This window comes from Styela clava, chromosome 1 (assembly GCF_964204865.1).
Source record: "Styela clava chromosome 1, kaStyClav1.hap1.2, whole genome shotgun sequence".
In the NCBI taxonomy this organism is placed as follows: domain Eukaryota; kingdom Metazoa; phylum Chordata; class Ascidiacea; order Stolidobranchia; family Styelidae; genus Styela; species Styela clava.
Window position 1 is genome coordinate 16494680 of NC_135250.1, and position 27329 is coordinate 16522008.

Consider the following 27329-nt stretch of genomic DNA (forward strand, 5'->3'; position numbering starts at 1 on the left):
AATTAAGGGTTGCAAGTCATTGGCGGGTCGCACAAATTATTAGAAAGTTGAAAACAGAACGGATGATACTTTTTATAATAAAAATCAATACATTGCATTGCATCTCAAAAAATTTCATTTAAATATAACCCTTTGCAGTTAGCATCAACTTTTCTGCGTTTGTTGCCATTTGTCTAATTATAATTAAAATATAGGCTAATTAAACGCTTAATTGTCAATTTTATACTTGTTGGATTATAATATAATTTAGTCCACGCGCGTCTCGCAATAAATTCTGTTACGTAAAGATATAATCGTCAAAACAGCTGTTTTGTTACTATGACTTCAGTGAAACGTCGCAGGCCGGAGTATAATACTCCGCGGGCCGTGGGTTGCCGACCCCTGCATTAGAATGAACATAAACTACTCATCTGACTTAAACAATTCGTATTTAAAAAAGACATTTTAGGTTGGACAAGGTTGCCCCTTTTCTCCTAACATGAAAAACCAAAATCAGGAGTGCTATTGATCAGAATGTGCCATTCACCTAAAATCTCTCCATGAATTAAAAAAAATTGGACATTCCTGTTGAAATAAATCTGTGAATGTCCTGGTCTGATTACTGTACCACACACTTGTAATCATTGTGTCATTACTTGTTGTAATTATTACTTGTTTACATGTTTGTGTGAGGGTGTACATGTTTGTGTGAGGCTGCTGGCTTTGGTGATGGTGCATAACAGTTTGCAACAGGCTCATGGAAGGACCAGTGAATGTGTAGATGCCTTGAGGGAGAATAAACTGGGTGGCAGATGATTACTGCTCTTTAAGATGGCTTCATCAGTAAAAAGACTTAATATGGTGTGGCAAGTAATTTTTATTTATTTATTTTTTATCAACTACCAGTATGTAATTTTTCATGTTCCCTTTACTTAATAACTTCTATATGGTTGTGTGTGTGGGTGCGTGTGTGGGTGCGTGTGTGAAATATTTCAATTATTTTAGGTGAGTGAACACGTACCACATCTTCTTGGCAGAATCTTACATCTTATATACATTCTGTAAGTTTTAAACCTTATCTAAGGTTTTGTTCGCTCTCCTGATTTCATAATCAGTTTTTATTTATTTATTTTTACCATTCATTTTATTGTTTTGCTGATTATGGAGTCGAAATAAACTTATACTTAAAAGACAAAACCCTCTAAATATAAGGATGGTATGCCTTATAGTGCATGGAGAAATAAAGTTGGCAAATGGTCACATTTATTGAATAGTAAAAGCGAGCCATTGTAGTTGTTCCAAGTTCTTTTGCAGAAAATCAAAAAAGCTGAAAAAGCTACATCTGAGTTGACAGCTCATCAGCTCCATAGCAATGACGGTATGGCAACCTTAATAGAGAGCTTAGACAGGGTTTTCAAATCTGATATAAAAAAAATGCATATACTCTTTTCAATTCATTCAATAAACATTTCGATCTGGATAGGAAAGACTATATTAGAGAAGTTGAAAACCTGTATCATAAAATGTCTGAATTTGATATGAAACTAGCTGATGCTATGTTAAATTCAAAATATTAGATAGAGCAAACGTATCCCAACCAGAAAGACAATATGCAACTTGCGCGTGACCTGAAATTGGCGTTAAAGAGGGTTTTTACAAAATCTCCAGATGGTGGTGTCATGGATGACAATGTACCTGCTTCTATTGAAGAAGAAGCATTTGTTTCTAAATTGACATATTTTCGTTGAGGAAAATCTTCTCAAAAGCATTAAGGTCGAAAAAAAAAACATTAAATCCCTTAAATAAATTTAGACAGATTTTATAGTGTGCAATTTGTGATTCAAAGATGCATTGGGCTAGTAAAAGCCCCCATAGCTATAACACAAGCAAAGTCAATAAGCTCAAATTGAAAGTTTTAGTGACAAAGAATTAGAAGATGTTAACTTTGTTTTTATGATTGTGAAGATTTGATATGTGAAACTGTATGTGGACTGAAATGGTTGAATAGAACTACAGAGCCAGGTTAAATGAACATCTGAGGAAGACTGTCAAATTTTCCCATGGAGGTACAGGATTCAAATTTATTGATGAAACTGTAATAATTCCTATTAGAGTTGCTAGAAAAAATTTTCAAAAATTCAATGTGAGGTTGTCGAAGACAATATATTCTTGCTACTAAGTCATCCTTTAAACGAGCAGGTACAACTCTTGACATAGAAAATAATGTGTCTCTAATTTTTGGCATTCCAATCAATTTTCAATTTACTGAAAGTAGACATTGTATAGAAACAACATCACCTAACATGTGCAAAACATATGCTGAAAGTGTACTTGTATTTAAAGATCTGACAAATAGTAATCAGAATGTTGCTATGCAAAAGTTCCATAAACAGCTCGGATATGCGTCTGAAAAAAAAACATGAAGAGATCGCTTGAAAACGCAAATATTGTGAATGACAAATTATCAGATTTAGCAATGCTGTTATCGTAATGTCCATCCAGTTTAGTAAAACTCCCCGAAGGGTTTACACTGATTATGGAAAAGAATTGAATATTTATGAATTTCTGAAAATACTTGATAATTTCAATATCTAATATCATTGATAACGCTTCACATGCATACTCACCAGTCACCATGGAGTAACGAAGTTTGTGAAAGGCATAACCAAGTATTGACTGCTGCACAAGATTAGAAATGGTGTGCATACTAATTAGGGATTATTCATACGGTCCGCGAAGCTTTTTTGCCGGTCCGTGAAAAATCACGTCTTGCACCATCTCAATCGCTTTATACAGAATTTCTCTTCCCCCCCGTCATATTGCTGTTTAATGGCCCGACGACGTCTTGGCGCCAGGTAATCACTTTTTTCGTTTTCGATTCATCACGAAAACACTTCGTCAAATCTTCAGAAACTTAAAAATCTGAATGCGTGCTTTTTCTGTTCTACATGCTTTTTTTGACAAAAGCATAGGCCGCCGAGATCTTTTCCATGTGCCAAGATTTTTGGCCAGATGCCAAATTACCGACGACTTTGTCATTGTAATGTAAATTAATGTTGATTGTGACGTATTTGTAGTTGATTCAATAGATTTTTTTCTTAGGGAAAAATAGGGAACTCAAAAGCTGGATACCAAATAGTGTATACGAAGAATACCCATATAATTATCAAAAGTGTATTTCTGTAACATGGATTAGCACAATAAAACAAGTTGGTGGTAAGATGATGCCAAAGACATCGTGGTTACTCATGGTTTCGAAGAAAGTAATTTGGAATATGTTGAAGACGAATCACGTACCTGTTGTAAAGACTCGTTGCAGACTGTCACAACTATTGTGCAACAAAAATGATGCAATTGAAAAGTATTGACATTAAAACTGTATTTCTAGAAGGTGGATAAGTACTCAATCACACCTTATGTCTTATTCGATATGTGTGTATTGGTCACATATTTCAATCTGCAACTGTGAAAGATCTCCTTAGAGTTGTTAATAGAAGTGCCTTTGGAGGTCTAATGAATGATGGCAGCCAACCTGCAAGCCTTGTATTTCTAGTAGGATAACACTTAAGGTGCAATCTCATGAGCTGGCAAAGCAAACAAATACAAACAAGTTGACAAAAGTTTTATGTCAACAACAACAGGCGTACATATGGCAAGCTTCGTTAGCTCATTGTATACAGAAATCATGTACGGAGCTATTGATCTATAAAATCTGCCTTTCAAAAATGTCGCTGATAGTCGCTCTCTTCACACTATGCTATGGAGTCTAACAAGCAAGTACAAGATAGACGATTGATAATAGAAAGGACAATGTTGGGTTGATATCTAGCGAAGAGATTATTAGTGTAACTGTGAACAATTTGCAGTAAATTGACTGAAAAGGGATCATCGTCGTGAACTTGAAACTTTTAAGTATTGTTTTTATCAAAAAATGGGTGGTTTGTGAATGTTTTGTTCTGATTACTTTATCGCACACTCGTAATCATTTTTACTTGTATCACTTGTATGTGTGAGAGTGCTGCTTTGGTGATGCTGCATTACAGTTTGCAACAAGACTTGTAAATGTATCTGCTTCAAGGGAATATAAACTTTTCAAAACCATTAATAAATAATACCTGGATTGACTTCGTGACGAAAACTCTGAGAAAAACTCATGCGGAGGTTTATCCGGAAGAATGACAGCCTCGGCAGCAAATGTAACACTCATTCTGCTAGCACTAGCTGGTCTTGTCTTTATATCAACAGGATAAGGGAAAAGATTGTCTATAAGATAAAATAGAGATAAAGATGAAAAACATAAGGCTGCTAAAAATATAAGCAGATTTAAAAAAAATTCTGACTAAAAAAGCTTTTTTGGGGGGAATGAAATAATTGAGATTACTGATATTTTCTGCAAAAAATTTGGTATACATCATGACATAGATTAGAGCAGAGACGACATTTCACTTTTTTATCATCCAAGAATCAATATATAAATAAAACACATTTCACAGAATAATAAAAATGATATCGAATAATAGCAGGTAATGAGGGGCCGCAAAATACCGACTGAGTTATCCAGTTACCTACACCTTGTTGTTGAATTACAGCAGTAAATATAGTGAAGAACCAACTAAATATAAAACATTGGCTTAACAGAGGCACATATAAAACTAACAAAAGATTCAAAAGAAATTACATATATTTAAAAAGCACAACAATTTATTGAAATATTAAAGATACATTAGACCCATTTGGTGGCCACAATATGATTCAGATACTTATTTCGAGATGAAAAACATAGGCAGGCAAAAATGTTGATTAGTTGTTGATTATGTATATACCATCATCCATATCAGCAGCTACTCTTTGTACAACATGTGATGATGAAGCATTAAAATAAGTGCTGAGTAATTCTTCTGTTCCATCTTCTTGATCTCTGAAAACAAGAATTAACAATAAATACAGAAGCTATGGCGGTACAGGTGTTAATGAATATTCCAAGATACTGACCGCAAAAAATTAGTGGCAAATGATTTTAGTTGGGATGGATGTTCATCAAAATCGGAGAACTACCTAAGATGATGGAAGTAAACAGTCAGCGATAAGAATCGATGAACCGAATCAGCAGTAAAACATTATCGGTAAAAATTACAAAGCAGAATGTAACCAAAAAAATAATATGAAACAGGTTAATCATATTCATGATTTTTACTCGCTTTATTTGCCATAACATACCAATGTCATGAAAATTCCTTTTCAGACTTTAATAGCATTAGCAATATATCTTTAATGACACCAATACTTTAACCACAGAAAGCTTAGCTAGATTTCTTTTTTCAGATTTGAAAATCACAAACCTCCACTCCAAACAAGGTTGTGTGCTAGTATCTACTGATAGGATTATTTATTATTAAACATCGCCTACTCAATTTATGATACTATGAGTGAGATGGTTGAGACTATGTGCATGTGTTTGAATCCAAGATCTTTAGCCTCTGATGCCAACAAAGTTAGGTCCAACATTATAAGTTTATTTGGAAATTCCACTATTGTGCAATGTATAAGTTTTAAAAATTTATCAATTAAGAGTGTATAATGGGTTTTAGATATAGAGACATGGCCTATTTTACAAAGACAATTTGATCTCTCTTTCGAAAATAGGAGAATTGAGAAATGTTTTTTTTATTCAATTTTGAGTGAGTTATTTACTTCAAAGTGATTTTTGTGAGATTACCCTGCCTGAGTATAAAACATTCCCAAAATATTAGTCACCCTGATTGAGTTATTGTACTCGGAGGAGCAATTTTCTCTCCATTGAACTGCTGAGAAGATGTAATAAGTTCCTCTCCCCACTTTTTCTGTTCATTTTCTTTCTTTGGTGCGACAATAGAATATGATGTTGTTTTACGAACTTGTCTTTCCAGCTAAAAACATTTTTAAAATTTTACACTATAAACAAGAAATATTTTGAAAATTTGTTAGTTTAACTGGTTATATATCACAATCATCCATAATTGGATACAATATAAGGAGCATTATGATTAGCTTGTCTCATACATTTTCATCTCACCAGGGTAAATACAAAAATCCTATGCTCTACTGCAGGGCTGCCCAACTCGCGTCCCACCCCTCTGTTTACTGCGGCCCGCCATCAAATGAGTCTATAAGCAGACTTTTATGATTTTTAGTATTTATATAGGCTAAAGTATGTTTCATGATTATGGCGTAATTGTTTCGGCCATTTACATCAAAATTTCTTTTAATCATGCATGTATCAAGTCTTGTGCTCTGGTGGACATCAATGTTTGAATTTTTTAATTTTTCGCAGAACTGCGCGTTCTGTTCGACAAACTCGAAATCTACTGTGCGACGAGACACTGAGAAAAATTATAGGAATGAATTTGCAACCCAAATTGGCTTCATTTTGATCATTATCTTTCGTGTCGGCTTTGATTGTCTTTATCGCCACCGTAAAATAAAAAGTGAACAATATCTTTGCTACTGGCTTTGGGATTCGTTGTATTTTTCATGTTATTTTGTGCTAAATAAAACTCGTGAAATGTTGTCACTACGAATCGATTAAAAATTCTGATAAAATTGACTTAATGGAATTTCAACATACCGTATTTGCTCGTTTTGTAGCCCGGGCCCATATTTTTTTCAATCAACTCACTAACTGGGCCCTTATTTAAACCGGGCCTTATTCAAGCACGGGCGCTTGTTATTTTCGATCGTTACAATAATTAATATATTGTTATTTCCAGATCAAGATCGGACGGTAAAACGAGCCTATATGGTATCGGTATTCAAATTAATATATCCGTTCGGAAATCATAGAAAAATAGTATTGATGTTTCGAAATTTACAAAACGACCTACTGTTAGTTGAAATTCACGTAACATTGGCGCACATTATGCTCAGTACTATACTCATACGTAAATCAGAACTTGGCTTGTCTTCAAGTTTGGTTAAAACGTTTGGGGCCCGCAATGAATTTCCCCATGTGAAAGTGGCCCACGACACTGAAAAAGTTGGGCAGGCCTGCTTTAACGTAACGTGTACGAATTTATAAACCCTCAAAAATTAGTTACTGGTACTGCCAAATTTATGGCAGAAAATGGATGATGTAAACTTGGGATCAGGGAGCATAAGATTGCAAGGTACCTCAGACCAAAAATGTACAAAAATGCTTTATTTAACCTGTGGTGTTTCCTTTGAAAATTGTATTTTGACTGCTTCACTGCTTTCACTTTCATCAGCAACTGTTGGAGTATTCAATGTCATTCCTCCAGTAATATTTCGCAGAAGTTTGTCTGCTAATGTCGGCTCTGAAATAATAATTTACCAAGCAAGTGATAAAACGAATAACCATATCAGAAGTCCAATAACCAATTCAAAACCCTCCAAAAGCGAAAGCAAAAATGAAAAATATTTGAGATATAGACATTTAGAAACAATTGTAGTAAATTACCAACAGTATCCTTAAACTGAGGTCTGTGAACAGAATTTGGTCAAATGTTTTACTAGCATCAAAATAAGAGCCATGCTTCAAGAATTCAAGACCTGGATTCAAAATTTAAAACATTTCTGGGTCGATGTTGGGAATTTCAGACTTCTAAAAGACTGATGTCATAATATTTTTTAAACTTAGTTTGAAAATTTTTGTTAATCCAAAATTAAGGGCATGAGCTAATAATAATTTTGAATGACCCAAGGTGGAAGATCAGAATCAGTCTCTGATTCCACATCTCTGACTAATAAGATAAAATTATTCATTTGACAAAGATAGTCCTTCAAGAATTACGATTGTAGTAAATTCATGTATTCACCTATTTCCAAAGATTTTTCCTCCCTTTCTACCAATTGTTCATTTTCCTCTTTTTCTGTTAGCTCTTCCTTGGTTTTCTCTTCTACTTCCACTTTTTCTTTATCAGTAATCTTGATTTCAGTCTTATCAAGCTTTTCATCTTCGATTTGATTCATTGTTTCCACATCATCATGTTCTTCTTTATCTTCTGATCAATAGATTCAAGATCGAAAGATAAATTTATTTCATGATAAAATCATCAAATCATTATCAAGAACATCAGTGATAACCATCTGCAAAGTTTAAACAGATTGCTGATGATACGAAACTACATGGATGACATTACCAATCGTTTATCAAATACCCAGATGTATAGACACAACCACTAAATATTGCTTGAAACCAATTGGAGAAAAAATATTTGACAAAAATAATTATTGACATAAGCTAAATCTTGTCCATAAATAAATGAAAGTTTTAGTATGGTACAACAACGGGGAACCGTTTGAGATATTGTTATAAATGCATTCTGTGTGATCATTTATTCAGATCAGCAATCATATTGTACTCTTGGAGGATTAATACTTGTAAACCCACGCATAGTAATTAGCAAAGGTAAGCATGTTTCCAACGAATATTACAAATGCAGCATCCATTGAGCCAGATATTCTAGAAATAAAACTTTAGGCAACTGGTTATTTATTCTTTTATTTCTTCATTTATTCTTTGCCAAGTCAAATCAGAAGGACCCTTAAGTCCAATCAAACATAACTATTCCCCACAGTTTGAAAAAGAAGTTTAATTATAAAATTTCCCAAGAAGAATTTGACATCTCACGAAAAATATGAACAAGTGAATAAAGATTTCTACCTTCTTCCACCTTTTCCTTGGTTTGTTCATCAGTGTCTGCTGCTGTTTCCTTTACTTCTTTTTCAGTAGAAGCAACTTCAGGAGCAACTGGAGTTTGCTCTTCCACTTAACAAAAAACAATCAAAGATTAGAAATAAAGTATGGATATGCAAAGCAAATCATTGGCTTGATATTTATAAAACAGCGCAAACACTGGTACATATTCTGCACTTTCCCAGCTGAATTGAAGTTTACTGACTCGATAGGCATACCTTGCTCTGTGTCAGTTGTAATGACAGTGGATTTTTCCTCAATATTCGAATTTATTTCTTTGTGTTCTTCTTTTCCATCAACAGCAGAAGCCATTTTGACAACTTCTGTTGAAGGAGTCTGATTAGATTTAACAGATTCAACTATTTCTGAAAATGAGAAATTGCGAAAGCAAGTAATACATTGTAAATATTGAAAAAAAAAAAAGTAAAAAAGGGGGACAGTGAGCAAAGTTACAGCCAAAGGCTACTGAAAATATATGGAATCATGGAAGTGTTTAATGAGCCACTTGAGAAAACGCCAGACTAGATGGACTCTTTGAAAATAGAAACATGCTAACCGTCTACCCTGAGGTGCAAATAATTGATCATACAATGTCGAATCAAAGACATGTTTGTGCATACAAAAATATGGTGACTCCTCATGCATCACTGACTGCTTGCACAGATTTTTGTGGGTGTAGTGTTAGATTATCCGGATAGTAGATATCCGGATAACCAAGAGTTGTTTTACTATCTGATATCCGGATAATATTGTGACAGTTAACCGGATAATAGTAGTATAAATAATACATATGCGCATTACTGATTTTTATATTTTTCGTAAAGTGGCGACTGACATCTCCCAGAGCATATAATAACAACTTTTTTCACACTACTCTGCCTATATTTTAGCTAGGGATGTCCGTATCTCTAATACTATACTATTCTAGAATGCTTCTGAAAAAACATTTTGAATATTGTTTAACTAAATTAAAAAAAACAAAATAATGCTGCACCAGTGCTCGAATAACTTTTCCCCCAACATAGGTGAGTGTAATAAACATGTGACATATGTGCCAAACTATACCGACATGAATAGCTGGACTAATATGAAACATTCTCCAATGAAGTTACTTTCTGAATTAAATAAAACAAACTGTTTCCATTCCAAGCTTGTAATAACAGATCTTGAAGCCAATCAAGAAGATACTTCAAAAATTATCAAAAATGAGTCATGGGACAGAAACTTTTTTAAATTGCACACTTCAACCAGTGATTTTATTATAACAAATTATGGCTGCAATGTAGAAAATTAAATGATCCCACATGCTTTCCAGTTAAAAAGGTATTCGGAATTAAGATGGCAAGTGTGGCAAAGTGCTCAATTATATCTTGTTTTGATTTGTATTTTCGCAAATTTGACAAATCTGTGCTGTTTTTGTAACACTGACACTGCTTTTAATAATGCTTTTGATATCAATTTAAATAATATCAGCGTTAGACAAATCCCTGCGCCCGCAATAAAATTTCATGGCGTTGTATTTATTTCAAAAAATTAATTGAAGATACTTTACATTAATTATTTTATATGTGCCATAATCTGTAGAATGACACGCCAGGCCCCGTCGGTAGTTTGGAATGGATAAAAATGACTCGCGCGCACAATTGACTGTCTGATAATGTGAAATTTTGCAAAAGCGTTTTTAATCTGTCGCGGGCCTCTTAAAACACAACTTATGGTGTTGTACATTTTATTTCAACACTGTATTTTATATTCACGCTTTCCAATCTAGAAAATCTGGTGACACAAGACATACCAGTATGTCGTCGGAAATTTCTGATTTTGGGAGAATAAACTAAACGCCGAAATAAAAATCATTACGGCCTAAATAACCCGTCACGCTGACGAAAACAATCGTCGATTTTAATACCAAAATTATCGCTGCGATTTGTTATCAATTGTGCATTTACACCAACAATCGTTGGCCTCGAAGAAGGTTACTGGTACCAAGCAGAGCTAATGCGTCGGAAGATTCAGCACATCCACTTGCCGAAAAAGATCGCACGGCAACGTTGCAAGTTTTGTACACCATAAATTACGATTAATCGAAATTGGAAAAAGCTATTCGAATACAGCTCTAAACGAAAACGGAACGATAGGGACATCCCTAATGTTAGCCATCCGTAAAATTATGGAGTGAACTTCACTTTTACATCACAGAACACGCAGAACAAATGTGATTATTGCGTATTTGCGTTATAGAAGAGCTCATTCGCTTTATAAAGTTAGATTGGAACTGGAGGTACAGTATAAGCATGACTAACTTAAACGAATTCAGTTGAAAATCATTGGATGTGTTGGTGTGAGTTTGTTGCTTTTTTCGGATATGGCTTTTAGTTGTTGCGTGTATTGAAGGAACGCATTTCATGATGGAATAAACCAGTTCCGGTCAACCGGATAGGTAAAATACGGAATAACCAGATATATCCATTATCCGAATAGTAAAATTATAGGTATCCGGACTAACCCTAGGTAGGTGGGAAACACCTCATAAAAAGTCAGGTGTAATTTTCCATGTAAATTTAAAGTTAAAACTACTAACGACGTAGCTCTTTATTTCTCAACTGACAAAAAACAACTACCGTAAATACGTGACATAAATGTATGAACCTGAAATTATATCATCAGCTTTTTCCCCAGCTTTCTGATCTTCTTCTTTGACTTCAGTATCAATCGTATTACCTTCGACTACCTGTTCCGATTCAGATTCAGCTGCATTTTCAGTAGGGCTTGGTTCTGCTAAGATTTTCCAGTATTTTACATTCAATCAAATCTTATAATGAGTCAGGGTTAAACCTGCATAACTAAGTAGACTTTAAATTGTTCAAAATCTAAATGAATTTTTGAGAAATCTAAAATGCCAAACTATTTAATAAGTTTTTCAATAATTTTCAAAGTCATAGCTAAACTAACTTTTGCTCTCTTCTCCTTCTTCAACAGATTTCTGCACTTCTGTCTCTGTGACAATAGGAGAAACTTCATTCGAGGGAAGATTCTTCCTCTCCTCATTTTCTTCCTCCTCTTCTTGCGTAGACACTTTAATGCTCTCACTTTCATTTTCATCATCAGACTCAGGAAATAAATCATCAAGTTCTTCAAGTTCAATTACAGGCCCTGTAAGAAAAATTCTCAATAACCTTCTGAACATTGTCAAACAAGTAGTTGATTGACATGAAGATGTACTACATGCAGGGATGGTCAGAACCAGTGTTCACTATTAGCGTACTTTTTTGCGAAAAGTGAGAAGCACTTTCGCAACTTTTTTTAGGGACTGCGAAATAGCACTTTTTTCCGATTTTGAAGGGGAAAATTTCAAAGTTGACAATTATTTTCGTGCGAGTATGAAGTTGACAAACAAGTTGACTACTAGTACTTTCGAAACCCAATTTTGCATTACATAATGATATTTGCTAGAATTCTAACCTATGTGGTGCAGACATATGAGATAAAGCTTTCGCATTTACGGCAAAATTCTTGTTTATAATATGATTATTATACAAGCACACCGATTCCGCTTCTCCCGCAAAAACAGTTGGCGGCGTTGTTGAAACCAGATGTCCGAATACAACGCAGTGCGTTTCTTCAAACGAGAGTGGTCATGTGACTGTCAATGACATCGATGAATTGTGACCAAAGTACACGGTTTTCTAGTGCAAGTTTGACAGGATTTGTTTCTTCCTTAGTGAATTTATTGGAGCCATTCAGAAAGTTCTGATACCCGATACGGCATTAAACCTAGGCCATTGTTTTTTGAATTAGAGGAAACTTCCAGCGGCATCTCACAGATTTGCGAAATCACCAAATACATAGGTCGTATTAACAGTCATTTTATTGTAACCACGTATGTCAAAAGCAATATTTGTGAGCATATCACTGGACGGAAATATTTTGCACCCCTGCTATTTGCAGAACAACGATTTGCTAAAGTTAAGTTGATTGATCGAATATACGGGAAGCATTTATTTATCATCTCACTGGCCAACATCGGGCGGAATTTTACGATCATGTTGTCTTCCTTAAATAACAACATTTTTAATGAATGTTTATATTTTACATCTGTGTATTAATTATGATATGTTCTTGTTGGGTTTTCATTTATTTCAAATTAGAAATTGTCCGGGATGCTCAAAAAGGTTTATAATAATAATATTATAGTGTAATCGAGTAACCAACTTACCAAAAAGAAAGTCAAGGAACTTGAGGCGCTCAGCCAGGATTTTTCCAACGGGGGTCTTACGGTAAAATTAAATACCGGTAAGTGCTTAATCGTACAATTTTCAACTCCGTAAGACGTCTGTTAAATACATTTCAGAGTTTCGTGTATCTCGCCACCCTCTGTAGTCGTTTGGTGAAGATTTGGTATGCCTATTTCAAGAATATACTTGCTAATCTTCGACCATTATTTAATTCGCAATCAGTTGTAACCACGTAGTGTATTTTTTTTCATAAATGAGGTATTTCCGGAGAGAAACAAATGTGAGAAATAAAACAATAAAAATAGTGAAAATTAATTTCAAGAGAAAAGTAAAACTCGCGGGTATCAATGGTGTTATAATCGTTTATATGCACAAAAACATCAATTGAATGAATGTGCATGGAATGTGTGAAACTATACTCGTGGTAATCAATGTTAATCTTTTTATTGTCATTCTATGAGTATTTACCTACACATGCTTAGAGATAGGCAAAATCGGATTAATTTGAATATTTAGTTTTATTTAACAGAAACTCCCTAAGACCGAAAACTCGGTAACAAGGCGGAGTTTTTACTTCCTAATTTTGTCACAATCGCGGATTATTTTTGTCACGGCGACTGTTTCAACGGCCGACATCCTATCTACTGTTGCACTATATTTTAAAGCACTTTTTTCACAAGTAATAATTCTCACGCAGCGGCGGACATTGAAGTTATTTTTATATTTCAAGCCAAACTATGAGTTCACATGGGCGAAAATGTTAAAGACACTATTAGGTAGTGAATTCATAAAACATTTTAATTTTATTTTGATCTCATCATCTGGTTCGATAACAGTTTGTAAATTACGGCCCTAGTTCTTAGCGAACAATATTATCATTACTGACCATGTGATGAAAATATTTATAAAGCTAACAATAGCTGACTTTTTATGATTCTAATTTCTATCGTTTCTGTGTTATTTTCGTATTAAATAATAAATAAAACACTTTGCAAAATCGTCATTGCGTGAATATTCAATGTTGCTTTGAATTAAATATACTGATTAAAAAAATTGGCATTTCTACATGTTCAAAATAATATTTCCGCCTAAAATCTCTCGAAATTTCCATAGAATACATTATTTACCTGTCTTACTTTATCTGGTTTGGCGTTTCTAAACGTAAAAAACGGCTTCGAAGCGCTTGAATTGAACAGATGTGATAGGCGCAGAAAGAAAAAACACCACAACCGAAAGATTTCTCATATTTATCGTTTCCGTCTGTTAGCGACAGTCGTAGGTGAATTCTTTCCCGTAACTCTTACTTCGAAATTAATGTTAATAAATTTGATCTTGCGTTTTAATGCACCGTGATTTGGATTAATGGAAAAAATTGTGTAGGGAGTTGAAGAGAAGGTCTTAAATTAGCGTATAACTGTCCTTTTATGACTGTTATTGAATTGTAAAGTAGGTCAACCTATCGCTCAAAATAGCGGGATGCCGACTTTCATAGTGAATTTGTGTAATCTTTCAAAGAAAAAATAGGATGAAGAAACATGACATCGATCCATATCGGTGACCAGAGATGCTAATTAGCACGTGCTTTGTACAAATGACCACCTCTCTGGCTATGGCCGGTAGTAACTAATATTGATTGCTGTGTGTATTAATCGCTGTCTGTTGGATGGAAGGAGTAACAAAAATGTGTGAGGCATTGCTGTTTACGGAAAGGAGTACCGTTCGCAACTGACACAGTTGGTTTGATTGCACGAAGTTTTGTTCGCGGTAGGTGTGCTTACCAGGTGTCCTTTGTTTCCCATGAATTCGCTTGTTTTGAACAAGGGTTTAAACGAAACTCAACTCGGTTAATAGAAAGGCACCTCTTTAATTCGCAATATAAACCAAAGAAGCGCTTTTTCGAGTATCTACCCTGTTTAAAAAGAATTTAAACAGAAACTAGGGCACCTAACTTGCTAAAATCGGCAAAAGCACTTTCGCACTTTTTTTTTCAACTGCGAAGCACTTTCGCACTCATAATTTCCTTAGAGTTAACACTGGTCAGAACAATAATTGACTATACCGAATACAACTAAAAATAAATATAGCTCAATAGATAAGATATTCACAAATCAATATAAATGTTAATGATATTGAATATCAAAAGCTCAAAATGCCAAATTTTCGGATGAAATTACACTGAAATATTCACCCTTGCACGATATTTCAAATATCCAATATTTGTTTTAAGACCCTGGATAAAATTGATATAACTAATAACAACATAAACAATATTTTATATTTATATGTAAAAGTGATCAATCGAAACAATTAAAAAAGTAAAGTCATCAATATTCACACATTTTCTTGGATTCCTTAATTCATGTTGACTGTCCTTCACTTGATCCCAAAATTTTTCAAGTAAATGTAAAATTCTATGTCGATCAATATAACCTGTCTGCTCTGTGTCTAAATTTTCAAACAACTGAAAAAAGTAAAATTATTTGATATAAATGAAAAATATTATTATAGCAATGTTATCTATTATCAGTATTAAACGAAAAAATGGCTTCTCTCTCCCAAGTATAACAGTATGAATTTCATATTATATATCCAGATCACCCATACTTTCTCTACTTCATCTACATCAGTGCTCTTCAATCTTTTTGTTAATGTGGAACCCCTGATATAATTTATCGTTTTTTATGGAACCCCAATTAACAAAATTGAAAAAAAAAAAAAAATACTCGTAACAAGAAATATTTGTAATTCAAATATTTCTACTTCAACAACGAAACTGAAAGAAGGTAACAAGCGTGAAATTCAATGACCAGGTTGTTCTTGCATTTCCTCTGCAATCTTCTTGAATTGTGGCTTCACGGCGCTCAATGCAATTCTCCGACTCATGTCTACACTCTTTAAACAACTTCTTTTTTGTTTTTAATAGTTGTTGAAGCAGAAAATGCCTCTTTTTGCATTTGAACTACTTTGCCCATTGCCGTCCTGACCTTCACCGTTGTTATTATCTCGCCTCACATGAGAAAATATACCATTTTGCATCACCTGTATTGACTAAATATTAAAAAGTTGGGTTTCACACTATTTTTACTATATTCCAAGAAAAGCTGAACAACAACTCTAGTTTGTAGTATCTACTCTCTCTAGTCTCGAGCAATATCTACATACTTTGCAACAATAGCGACTTGTTAGTAACTAACAGTTAGTTGCATAACAACGACTAAAGTGACGCAACCGAAAATTTTTCTGTTTTGTCTATTAACTGCACTGTGACTAAACTTCCTGTTAAACGAACTGGCCTACTTGGAGTTTGAATGAGACACGGTTGTCTAAGAAAATTTATAATGACGCATCAACATGCCGAAGCAAGGAATGATTTTCCCTGAAAAACGCAGAACCTCTAAGGAACCCTATAAACTCACCGAACCCCACTGCATGTATTGCGTAACCCTAAGGGTCCGCGGAACCCCTGTTGAAGAGCACTGATCTACATAGTATGATGCATTGTTCAATAAAATTATTTTATTTCAAGATATTTTAAAACTGGTATTTGGTGTCCAATATACACCAAATTTGATGAAAAATTCATGATTAAATGATATCTACCTACTGCTGTTGTTGGAAATTTACTAGAAATAAGTCGGTCGAATTCTTAGAAAAAAATATTACACACCTTATAAAACATAGTGTTCCATCTCTCATGTTCAAATGTTTTACGAAATGCAAGTGCACACTGATTTAGATGTCTGAGTACATTATTGAATTCTGCTGGAGCCAATTCCTTTAAATGCTCTTCCAAATACTGAATAATAAATATTATTTCATAAAATGGCCGAAAGTTATACGAAGACTTGACTCAAATATATATTTAGCGAATTTGTTCAAATTTTAATATTTTAGTTAAGGCACTAGTAACTGTAACTGAGGTATATTAGGAAAGAAGAACACCCAATCTCACTTATGACTGTAGTACTCCATATATAAAAGTGGGCGGCAATTGATAAAAGAACATACATCCCTACCTAACATATATGAAATATTTTCTTGAAAAAATATATTTTACTGCAACTAAATAACTAGGTTTCTGTTCATATAATTAAACCAATATGACCAGTGCTCAGACAAATTACCACCCTACAATATACAAGATACATCGAAGTATTTCTGTAATTTATTTTCAGATAGTGACTAGGTAAACTTATAAATGTGGGATGTACTAAAGTTTGTATTGACTGAAATAATAAAACTATATTAGATTGCAGATTTATTAGGTTCTCAAACAGGGGTTCTCAATCTTCTTTGTATTGTGACGCCCTCGAAAAAATATGCTCAAGTTGCGACTCCCCATGAAAAACGTCTTAATACCCTTCAATTAAAGACCTATCGTGCAATGAGTTTTATTCAAACAAACAAACAAAACTCGAGAAAAATCAGTGAAATCTCATATAGTGTGATTGGTGTACTTTTTACAATTGTCATAGAACCTATCAAAAAAAGATAATCTTTATCCAGGGAAATCCCAAGACTCATTAAATTTTCAGAATTTAAATCTATTTTATTTCCGATTCCGTTCAACAAAATGGCAAAGAAAAGTTGCAATGTGTTCTTTGTAGCAAGATTTTGGCCAGTGAAAGTGATATCTAATTAACCTAAACGGCATTGAGTAACATCGCATCCCCAGTTGCAACAAAAAACCACGAATCTTTTTTACACGTAAATTGAACGATGCAAATTTCATGTAGATTTCATCATACTTGCAAATTTTCTTTTCAGACTTTTTTTGTTCAGTATCATATACGCTTGTACATGTCGGCAGTGCAATTTTATATTTCGAATTTTTCCACCCACCGCAAAACAGGTACAAGTCCGCAAAAGAAATAAGTTTTGCAACACCCAAGCAAAATTAAAACGACGCACTTAGGCGTCACGACCCCCCACTTTGAGAACCACAGGGTTAAGAGATATTCCGATCAAATATTCACGAAATTAATGAAAATTTTAAAATGATACCTAAAAGCTTATATATTCAGCAAGAATTAATATTCAATATTACGGTTATTATTGGAAATATTTTTAAAATTTTACCTTTAATTTCAGAATTATATAATTTAAATCCCAGTCATAAACATGTATTTTGACAATCTTGAACATTTTTAAATAGATAATTCTTTAGAATTTTGCCACCCATTATGGATATACTGACTATTGTATGATAATGTTTTGATCATATTAGATTACAAGCAGAACCTTTTGTTCATGTATACATGAAACTATTGACTGTCACACTGAGACAAAAGCGTCTATAATATTGTGATAAAAAAATAACAAATTCAACATGGTTCCAAAATTGTTCTGAACATGTATGCCCAAAATAGAATAATTTACAATTCCAAATGTATTCCAATAAAATATACTATAATTCTGAATATAGAATATTTAAATTCAGTTTAAAAGAGAGCATGATCAAAATTTGTAATCATAGGCAATGAATTTATAATGCAGAAAATTAGAATGAACATTGTTTATTTTGTTCATCTCCTATTGAATTCATTATTCAATTCCCAGATCATTTTTGTGATGAGCTATTTAGGATTCTACAACTTCCGTCTTGTGGTTACTTAAATTGTTGAACACAAACTGTACCCAAGTATTACTTTGCCTTAGATTTTCTTATCAATTACTGCACCTATTGGCTTCAAATAATCAGTATATACGTTGGAAGAGGTCACTACAAAGCTATTACTTTTATATTTTTTTCACAGGCCAACATTTGAACTAAATTATGATGTTTACGAGAATTTTTTGGAGATACTCTTGTAGGAAACCGTGTATGTGCCCTAGATGAATTACATTACAACAAATTTAACATTTAGATGTAGTTTTGCTGACATTGATATATTTATATTTACTTTGCTTATTTATTTATTTATTTTGTTAGTGTTTGCGTCTTTGATATGTACCTTATTAAATTAACTATTAGTAGAAATAAACCAGGAATAATTGCATCTGTATTGGCATGGGTGCCAAATTAACAAAATATAAATTTTTCTATATTCTATACTTTCTTGTTTAAACTTTTGTTTTATCTTACCTACTTTCTGAGTTTTCATAAAAATTAAAATAAAATGAAAAAATAATCACAACAAACTGATGAAAAATAGGCATTGCTCTGCTCACTGTTCCAACATAATGATAGTTTTGTATTAGAAGCTTACACAAAATATAACTTTTCCAATGAGACTAGCATTTCCAGTAAGCATTTGGATGGAATTTTTTTTAAATTGCAAAAGACACTTGAGTTTAGCATGTTTCACATAGATTCATTGCAGCAAATTTATCTCATGGATTTTGAGAAAAAAAATATACCCTTTTTGATTAGGCTAATTTTCAACAAACGTTGGTTTCGATAACACAGTATCATAAAAATTACAAAAGTTTTCAGCAATCATTTTTTAAATCAAATTCTTTCAGATTTCTTTAATGTTATTCCCCCCTCTCTTTTCAATAAAATAGTAAGAAACAAACAATAAGAGGAAACAAAATAACCTCAACAAATTCTTCTTCATCTACGCTTAATCCAGTTTCATCAGTTGGTTCCAATTCCTTGCTGTATTTCACAACTAAAACAAATATTTATCATCAAAATTGCATCGAAATAATCTTATAACATATTATTTATCAATAAATAAAAATCCAAACTGAAACAAGTAATTGAAAAATATGAAATTTGTATGATCCAACTAGTTCTGCATAAAATTCAGTTCAATTTACCTTTACATAGCATTACCATCATTTGACATTGAATCATGCAGAGACATTTAGTTCAAAAGATGTTGAAGTCTTATAAGCATTCTTCATGAAACTTGAGAGCATTTAACTTAAAAAAAAACATGTGTCTCACCACTCTCTGGTTGAGATGATAAATGAGCTGAAATTTCCATATAGGAGTATAAAGCATTCTGTATCAATTGTAAATGTAGCTTCTGTGTTTCATCAAGTAACCACATTTCAAATTGTTTCTGAAAATGATGTAATTAAAACAATTTTAAAGGACATCATGGAAAAAAACTTAGTTCAAACCCAATACCCAAAAGTCTATGTATTCTTTAGAATATATGCTAAACAGATAGACTTCTGTACTCCTATCAGCAGTTCCTCTCATATTGGTAACTAAAATGTTTGTCTTAAATATTGTTTCGACCAAAATGTAGAACACCTGATGAAAAAATTCAAAAAAACACAACCTAAAATTATGATGGAGCTACGTCTTGTGAATCATAAGATAAGAGAATCAAAAATATTCAACAAATTAATCAAAAAGAATCCAAAAAATTAATTGATTTAGGTTATGAAGAATTGTTACCCTCATTAAACTCTTTCGTTTCATTTCTTCTTCAATCTTTCTTGTTTCCGATTCTTCCAATTCTTTACGCTTTGTTCTGGCTTCTTCTCTCAACTCTGCAACTCTGTTAAAACCATGTATGCATATATGACAGACCAAAACCAGTGTTGGTATTCCTGCAATGTTTACTTTTCTGCCCTATTTAATGAATGTTGAACCTGGCCCAAGTTAAAATATATTAGATATTCATATTTAAGATTATTATTCCATTAAATGTATCAGGAATAGCGGAATAGTAAATCATTCAATTCTGGCCATCTATGGTTGGTACATAAACTTTTACATATTTCACAAAACACATGAGAAAACCTTTTAGCACATACTTTAATTGCTCAATATATTTATTTCTTCAAACGAAACTAACATATTCTAAATTATTAGAAAAATAGAAAAATTAGAAATTGGAATATAAAATTTACCTAATTTGATTAGGATAGGATAGGATTTACATATTTATCCCGGGGGAGAGGAAAGCCGATAAGACGGCTTATCCATATGGCGAACCACGGCCTCTCGTCCGATTACCATTCCAAGTCGGGTATGGGATTAGTTATATTGTTTGTTTTCGGAAGCATGGACTTGGTGGTGGAGGAAGCCGTAACCGACCAGCGGTTACGTGAACCACCCAACGACGGCGAGGAGTCCAGCAATCCTCTCGCACATAACCATCCCTACATGGGATTCGAACCTGCGAACCCACGCAGAGTAATTAGAGGTGCGGTGGCGAGCGTATTCCTAACGCTTAGCCCGTTGAGCCACACCGCCGCATTCAATCAATTTTAAACATCATGATTCCATATACCGGTACTTCGAAGTAAAATACTACAAAATTTTTAACAGCAAAAAGGGATTGTTTACTTCACTGCATGTAAGAAAATTTCTTTTCTAACTGTCTTCTCAAACCTGTTATTTTTCAAATCGAAAACTTGGCGTTTCAAGTCTTCTGCCACAGATCGTAGTCCTCTGGCATAAGGAGATGCTTCGGGAAAGTTGCTAAATTTTGGGTTGTTTCTCATAAGATATTGAGCCAATGAGTTGATGGGGTTAAATGTAGGCCTGGGCAGAAGATAATTGCCACCAGGATCAGCACTTTCACTGCCAATGTTGTCTTTTTCTATAAGATTTCGTTTTTCAGCTTCAAGTAATACCTGTGATAGATTATTAGAGACCATCATAATTTCATGAGATGAGATTTAAATGAAGATGATGAAAATGTCAAATAGTGAAAATCTTAAAATTATGAAGACGTTAATGATTAAAGGAATACATGTAATCTCAATTTCAATTAAAATCTAGAACATCATTAAACAGTATGTTAAAAAATTACGAACTCGATTGGACACTTGTCACAGTTTACGCAAAAACAAATTTGTCAGTTTTCTCATATAAATTTGGCTTTTATTAGATTTTGGTCACAGAATTGATAACATCTCATTATGCAAGGTAGTAATTTGTTGAACCAGCAATAGGTAATATCATTTTGATCTGCTGTAAACTCACTTTTTCAAGTCCCAATATAAGTGTCGGCATCAAATTTTCAATCAAATAGACTCTTATTTCAGCTGATTTCTCATCACTGCTAAACCATTCTTCTGCAAGAACATCCATTGGAAGCTGATAAAGTATTGAAGATATTTCACAATTATCAATAAGGTAACTCAAAATTACAGATTTTTTTCCAGGCCACAATACCAGGTACCGGTAGGTAATGCTACTTCAATAATATTAATAATAAGTACCGGTATTTAATAAGGTTATTTTTACCTTATGCAAGCCTGCCCAACTTTTTTCGTCTCGCGGGCCACTTTCACGTGACGAAATCGGTCGCAGGCCGCAAACGTTTGTACCTAACATTAATACCAGATAAGTCCTGATTTTAGTGTAGGTAATTACATAATACATAAAAGGCGAGTTTATTAACATGAAATCAATCAAATTATTACGGTAATTGCTTCTGGTTACTGGGTAGGGCTGACAAATTATTCGAATATTAGAATAGCGGTTTACTATTCGAATATCTGGTAAACGGAGCGTGGACATAACACTCTCGGGCGGCCGAATTAAAGAATGATTCAATACACAACACACTTGCGGTTTTTGGCGACCACGCAAGAAACACACACATCACGTCAAAGTTGAGTGTTTTATTTGCGTTATAGTGTTTTTACTCATTCATTTTCAGTAGCTAAGATACTGCTTTAATGTTTAAATTAAGCATAATGTGCGTCAATGTCGCGGCAATATCAAGTTTTAGTGGACCGTTTCGTAAAAATCGAAACACCAATACAAGTATCTAATGAAGTAACATAACGAAGATTTCTGAACGAATAGTCGATAAATACTGATTTGTGACTAATTAGTAGCAATGCCATTACGTCAATTTCATCAGAATTATTGACGAATATGCAATGACGACATTTTCAAAATCTTTTTTAACGCGAACATACCATGAATAAAAGTACAAACATAAAAAGACAACGAGTCCGGGGACCAAGTACCCATGATATTGTTGACATTTTATTTTACGCTGGCGATAAAGACGATCAAAGCAGACACGGAAGAAAACAATCGAAATGAAATTAATTCGCAAATTTAGGCTCCAAATTCATTCCTATAATTGCGCTCAGCGTTCGTCCTCAGTGATCGCACAATATCTTTCGAGTTCGTCGAACGGAACCCTCGGTTCTGCGAGAAATAAACAAAAAAAACCGACGTCGATGTTCACCAGGGTGCAAGACTTGACACATACGTAATAATAGGAACCGGCATTTGAATGTAGATAGATGGCAGGAATAATCACACCAAAATCAGAAACGTACTTAACCCTATATATATTGATATATAACATGGTAAAAAAACATAAAAAGTCTGCCGCAGGTTGGGCAGCCTTGCCTTATGCACTGGTTTCATGTATTCAGAATCAGAATTGAAGCTATTTTATAATATCTTGGTAAACAGCAGTCGTATTAATGAGTAAAATAAGTGAAAATTTGATAAAATAACAATGGGCTGAATTCCTGGATTATAAAAAATGATAACACATTAGACCAGGGTGGTCCAAACCCAGGCCCCCGGGCCACATGTGGCCCGTAGCGTCATTATCTGTGGCCCGCGTCGCCTTTGCTGAAGGGTAATCAAAAAATCGCATTTGGTATTATATTGTCATAAAAATAACAGAAAATCGTTTTGACATCTTGTTACATCACTAATGTCACTGAATTGACTAGTGTCACGGCTAGCTGAAGCAACTAGCGAAGTTGATTTGAGTGTGATTGGGTAGTCCAAATTGTTCACTGGCTTTCTATCTATTTGGTTGCAAATATATCCCAAAAGTTATAATAACTAAATTTAATAACTAAATATTAATGTTATGACTTGAGAATACAATTAGTTCCGGTGATGTTTTGCAGCCAGCCTAAACAGTATTACAAAAATTGCCTCTAATATTTCAGAAAAATTAGTAATTCCTCTCCTGTACCTTACATTTGGTAAAATATGATAATCAATCATTCAGCAGTTATGACAAATATAATCTAAAACGACATTTTGCTATCATGTGAGCAATGAGCATTTCCAAATTTTGAGGGAATTTTGCTCTGAGAACCCCAGCGATGTTCGAGAGTACTTACATTTGCGGGATCACTTTCTCCGTTATGAAGAATTTGAAATCTTACATTAAATGTAGATATAGCAAAACTTTTGCATGTTTCAGTGATTTTTCTGGCGTATTTTGTATGATTTAGCTTGATAAATGACAAACAATGATCAATTGTTTGCACAATGAAAGTTTTTGTTGTTTACATATTTCTGACGCTATTGTGGCCCGCGAACAATGCAAAAATAATTTAGTGGGCCGCGAAGGCAACAACCTTGGACCACCCTGCATTAGACCATGTAACTCTCCTTCAATCTTGAAAGATATCACAGCATCACATTTCTGATTATGACATCATGCTTTTGTAAATTTCACCCTTACTTATAGGTTGTCTGAATAACTTCATAGACAATACCTTTCGTTCTAATGCTTGTGCATATTGTAATTTCTCTTGCTTTCGCCTTTTCTTCTCTTTCATATTAGCAAACAGTCTTTGTTCAACAAGATATTCTCTCTGCCGTTTCATCTTTTCAATATTATTTCTGATCGGCGTCGGTAGATGATATTCACGTTTTATGGAATCAATTTCACCAACTGAATCTCGTTCATGGTAAATTCTCGATGTTCCCTGACAAAAATATTAGGAACAATAAGAATTAAAAAAATTTTTTCCTCCCACCTCATAAAATGATTTTATTTCAATATGGTGCATACCAACTCCAGAGTGGACTACTACTGTTAACTTCCATTTATGGTGCGCCATTCTAGCCGTTAGGAATATACACCTCTGATTACCTTGCAGGATTTGCAAGTTTGAATTTTATGGGGGATAAAAATGTGTGAGAGAGGATTGCTCTATTCGATGTGGACTCTACACCACTGTAGAGTAATATTAGTTGGATACAGATTCTTCCACCATCAAGTCCATGCATCTGAAACAAATAACTGGCAGACTGGTGCCAGTGGCGCGGCGGTGTGGCTCATCTTGCTAAGCGTTAGGAATACACTGCCACCGCACCTCTGATTACTCTGCGTGGGTTCGTAGGTTCGAATCACATGCAGGGATGGTTATGTGCGAGAGAATTGCTGGACTCCTCGCCGCTGTTGGGTGGTATACGTAACCACTGGTTGGTTACGGCTTCCTCCACCATCAAGTCCATGCTTCCGAAAACAAATAACTAACTAATCCCATACCCGACTTGGAATGGTAACCGGACGAGAGGCCGTGGTTCGCCATATGGTTAAGCCCTCTTATCGGCTTTCCTCTCCCCCGGGATAAATATGTAAATCCTATCTTATCCTGGTAACTGAAGAACATGTGGTTTGTCTATTTCGCAACTATTAATTCCCTAAACAATGCAATTAATGTCTTAGCATATCAGGGCTGTTATAATCTATATTCTGCATCAAGACTACAAAATGACATATGTATGAAGAAGACTCACATGGAAGAATTTAGGAATATAGAGGCAATACAATTAATTATAATTGGATTAAGTACAATTTAATCATGATAATTATGTTACTAGACAGTTTGAAATCTTGTTTTTATATAAATTGCAGTGACTGCAAAACTATATATTACCAATGAAATGATAAAAACAAATTTCAAAAGTCTTCTTCTTTAAGAGTATAGAGACAAAACTCTGAAGATGTTTAAAAGCTCTACACTCTATTACTCTAGTCCAGTAGTCAGGCTGTCAGATGCATAGTTTTAGCTCATTATACCTCTTATTTATTTATTTTTGACAAATTTTTTTAAAGATAGGTCCCGCAGTCAGTCCTGTATCTCTCATATAAGTTATTTACATAACATATTTGGGTCTCCTGAAGTACATGCCCGCAAGTACTTTTAGTTAGCCTGGCTGAACAATTTTTGCATATGTCATTCCTAACCCCCAGCTGACTACGGGACGTCATCGGAAAATTACATCACTGCGAAGGCCCTCCAAAGTATACAGATGGTCGTACAATCGTATATGTACTCAGGTGGGGGTTAGGAATGTTATATGCAAAAATCATTATGCTACACCCACTAGAAGTACTTGTACCTCATGAGTCCACATTTTCATCCCACATGCAGACATGCTGTCATCCCACATGAGTCCGAGATTGTACTTATGACTTACCCTACTTGATGCTGATGAATGTCTAGAAGACAACTCATGTCTTGATGTAATTCTTGCAGCTTCATCATAATCATCAATGCTTTTTATTCGGAAATGTTCAGATTCACTCACGCTTTCATATGACATAAAAGCATTTTCGCTTTGTCCCGGATTTGAAGAGTCGTAGAAGTGTGAACTCAAAGACGTTTCCGATTTTAATGAAACGACGAAAGCAGCCATTGTGATTATATATCACTTTTTAAAACTTTAAACATATGAAATTCATTCCCTGGCCACTAACCAAACAGAGCAAAAAACCCAAATCCGCCAATGCCTGAATGCTGAGGTGGGATCGTAGTTCAGTGTTGGTAACGCTTCCGGAAGCGTCAGCGTTTCCATAGTGTTTGATAAGCTCTTGACTGACAATAGTGACACGATTTGTTCACGGGTATTAAATCTAGATCAGGGTCAGCATATAGAGGACTTGCACGGGTCACGTGACTTTGTTTACTGGACGGCAAAAAAAACAAAAACGTCCAGCTGGCTCCTGTCAGTTGCAAGTCGGATTATACGTTTCCGTTTTGGTTGGCTGTTGAAAATGGCTATTTCGTATTGTTCCGTTGGCTGTACGTATAGTACAGTATAAAATAGACAACGGAATGGATCTTCAGTTATATTCAAATTGATTTCTCTAGTCAGCAGGTAATCTATTTATTACTAAGTGTGAAAAGTTGAATAGATAACTGTTGTGTATGTTAGTATTGTGACGTAATAATAGCGGGTCTAATCTGGGTCTACTCGACGCAGACGCGTAATAATGGGATTCGAGTAGGTTGTTGTTTATCGGCGGTGTGGCTCAACGGGCTAAGCGTTAGGAATACGCTCGCCACCGCACCTCTAATTACTCTGCGTGGGTTCGCAGGTTCGAATCCCATGCAGGGATGGTTATGTGCGAGAGGATTGCTGGACTCCTCGCCGTCGTTGGGTGGTTCACGTAAGCGCTGGTCGGTTACGGCTTCTTCCACCACCAAGTCCATGCTTCCGAAAACAAACAATACAGTAAAACTAATCCCATACCCGACTTGGAATGGTAACCGGACGAGAGGCCGTGGTTCGCCATATGGATAAGCCGTCTTATCGGCTTTCCTCTCCCCCGGGATAAATATCTAAATCCTATCCTATCCTACCTGATGGTACTGTTTTGCTGCTAAGATTAAAGACTATTCCATTCATACGAACAACGTGTCTATTTGCCTCCAATATAATAAGGGACACGACATGGTGTCAGAAGTGGGATCTGGATTGTGAATAAGTCAAATTGAAA

At 34.4% G+C, this 27329-nt stretch overlaps 1 protein-coding gene across 5 annotated transcripts in view; it reads right to left on the reverse strand.

The window, feature by feature from the left end:
- Nucleotides 1-27329, reverse strand: part of LOC120337575 (EF-hand calcium-binding domain-containing protein 5-like) — a 39948-nt gene extending 12619 nt beyond the window's left edge. Inside the window, exons 1-18 of one of the 5 annotated variants that reach the window (XM_039405446.2) lie at nt 27193-27329; nt 24313-24525; nt 21803-21916; nt 21206-21450; nt 20264-20366; nt 19802-19919; nt 19447-19520; nt 16574-16702; nt 15244-15367; nt 11624-11824; nt 11321-11449; nt 8890-9036; nt 8639-8743; nt 7791-7976; nt 7162-7289; nt 5734-5885; nt 4803-4897; nt 4095-4242 (exon numbers count right to left, since the gene is read on the reverse strand). In XM_039405446.2, the coding sequence (XP_039261380.2) occupies nt 4095-4242; nt 4803-4897; nt 5734-5885; nt 7162-7289; nt 7791-7976; nt 8639-8743; nt 8890-9036; nt 11321-11449; nt 11624-11824; nt 15244-15367; nt 16574-16702; nt 19447-19520; nt 19802-19919; nt 20264-20366; nt 21206-21450; nt 21803-21916; nt 24313-24423 (2309 nt within the window). In that variant the 5' untranslated portion in view covers nt 24424-24525; nt 27193-27329. Of the gene's footprint in view, nt 1-4094; nt 4243-4802; nt 4898-5733; nt 5886-7161; nt 7290-7790; nt 7977-8638; nt 8744-8889; nt 9037-11320; nt 11450-11623; nt 11825-15243; nt 15368-16573; nt 16703-19446; nt 19521-19801; nt 19920-20263; nt 20367-21205; nt 21451-21802; nt 21917-24312; nt 24526-25482; nt 25941-26026; nt 26396-27192 lie in introns of those variants that run through there. The other 4 variants (XM_039405414.2, XM_039405423.2, XM_039405407.2 and 1 more) reach the window with 4 other exon arrangements.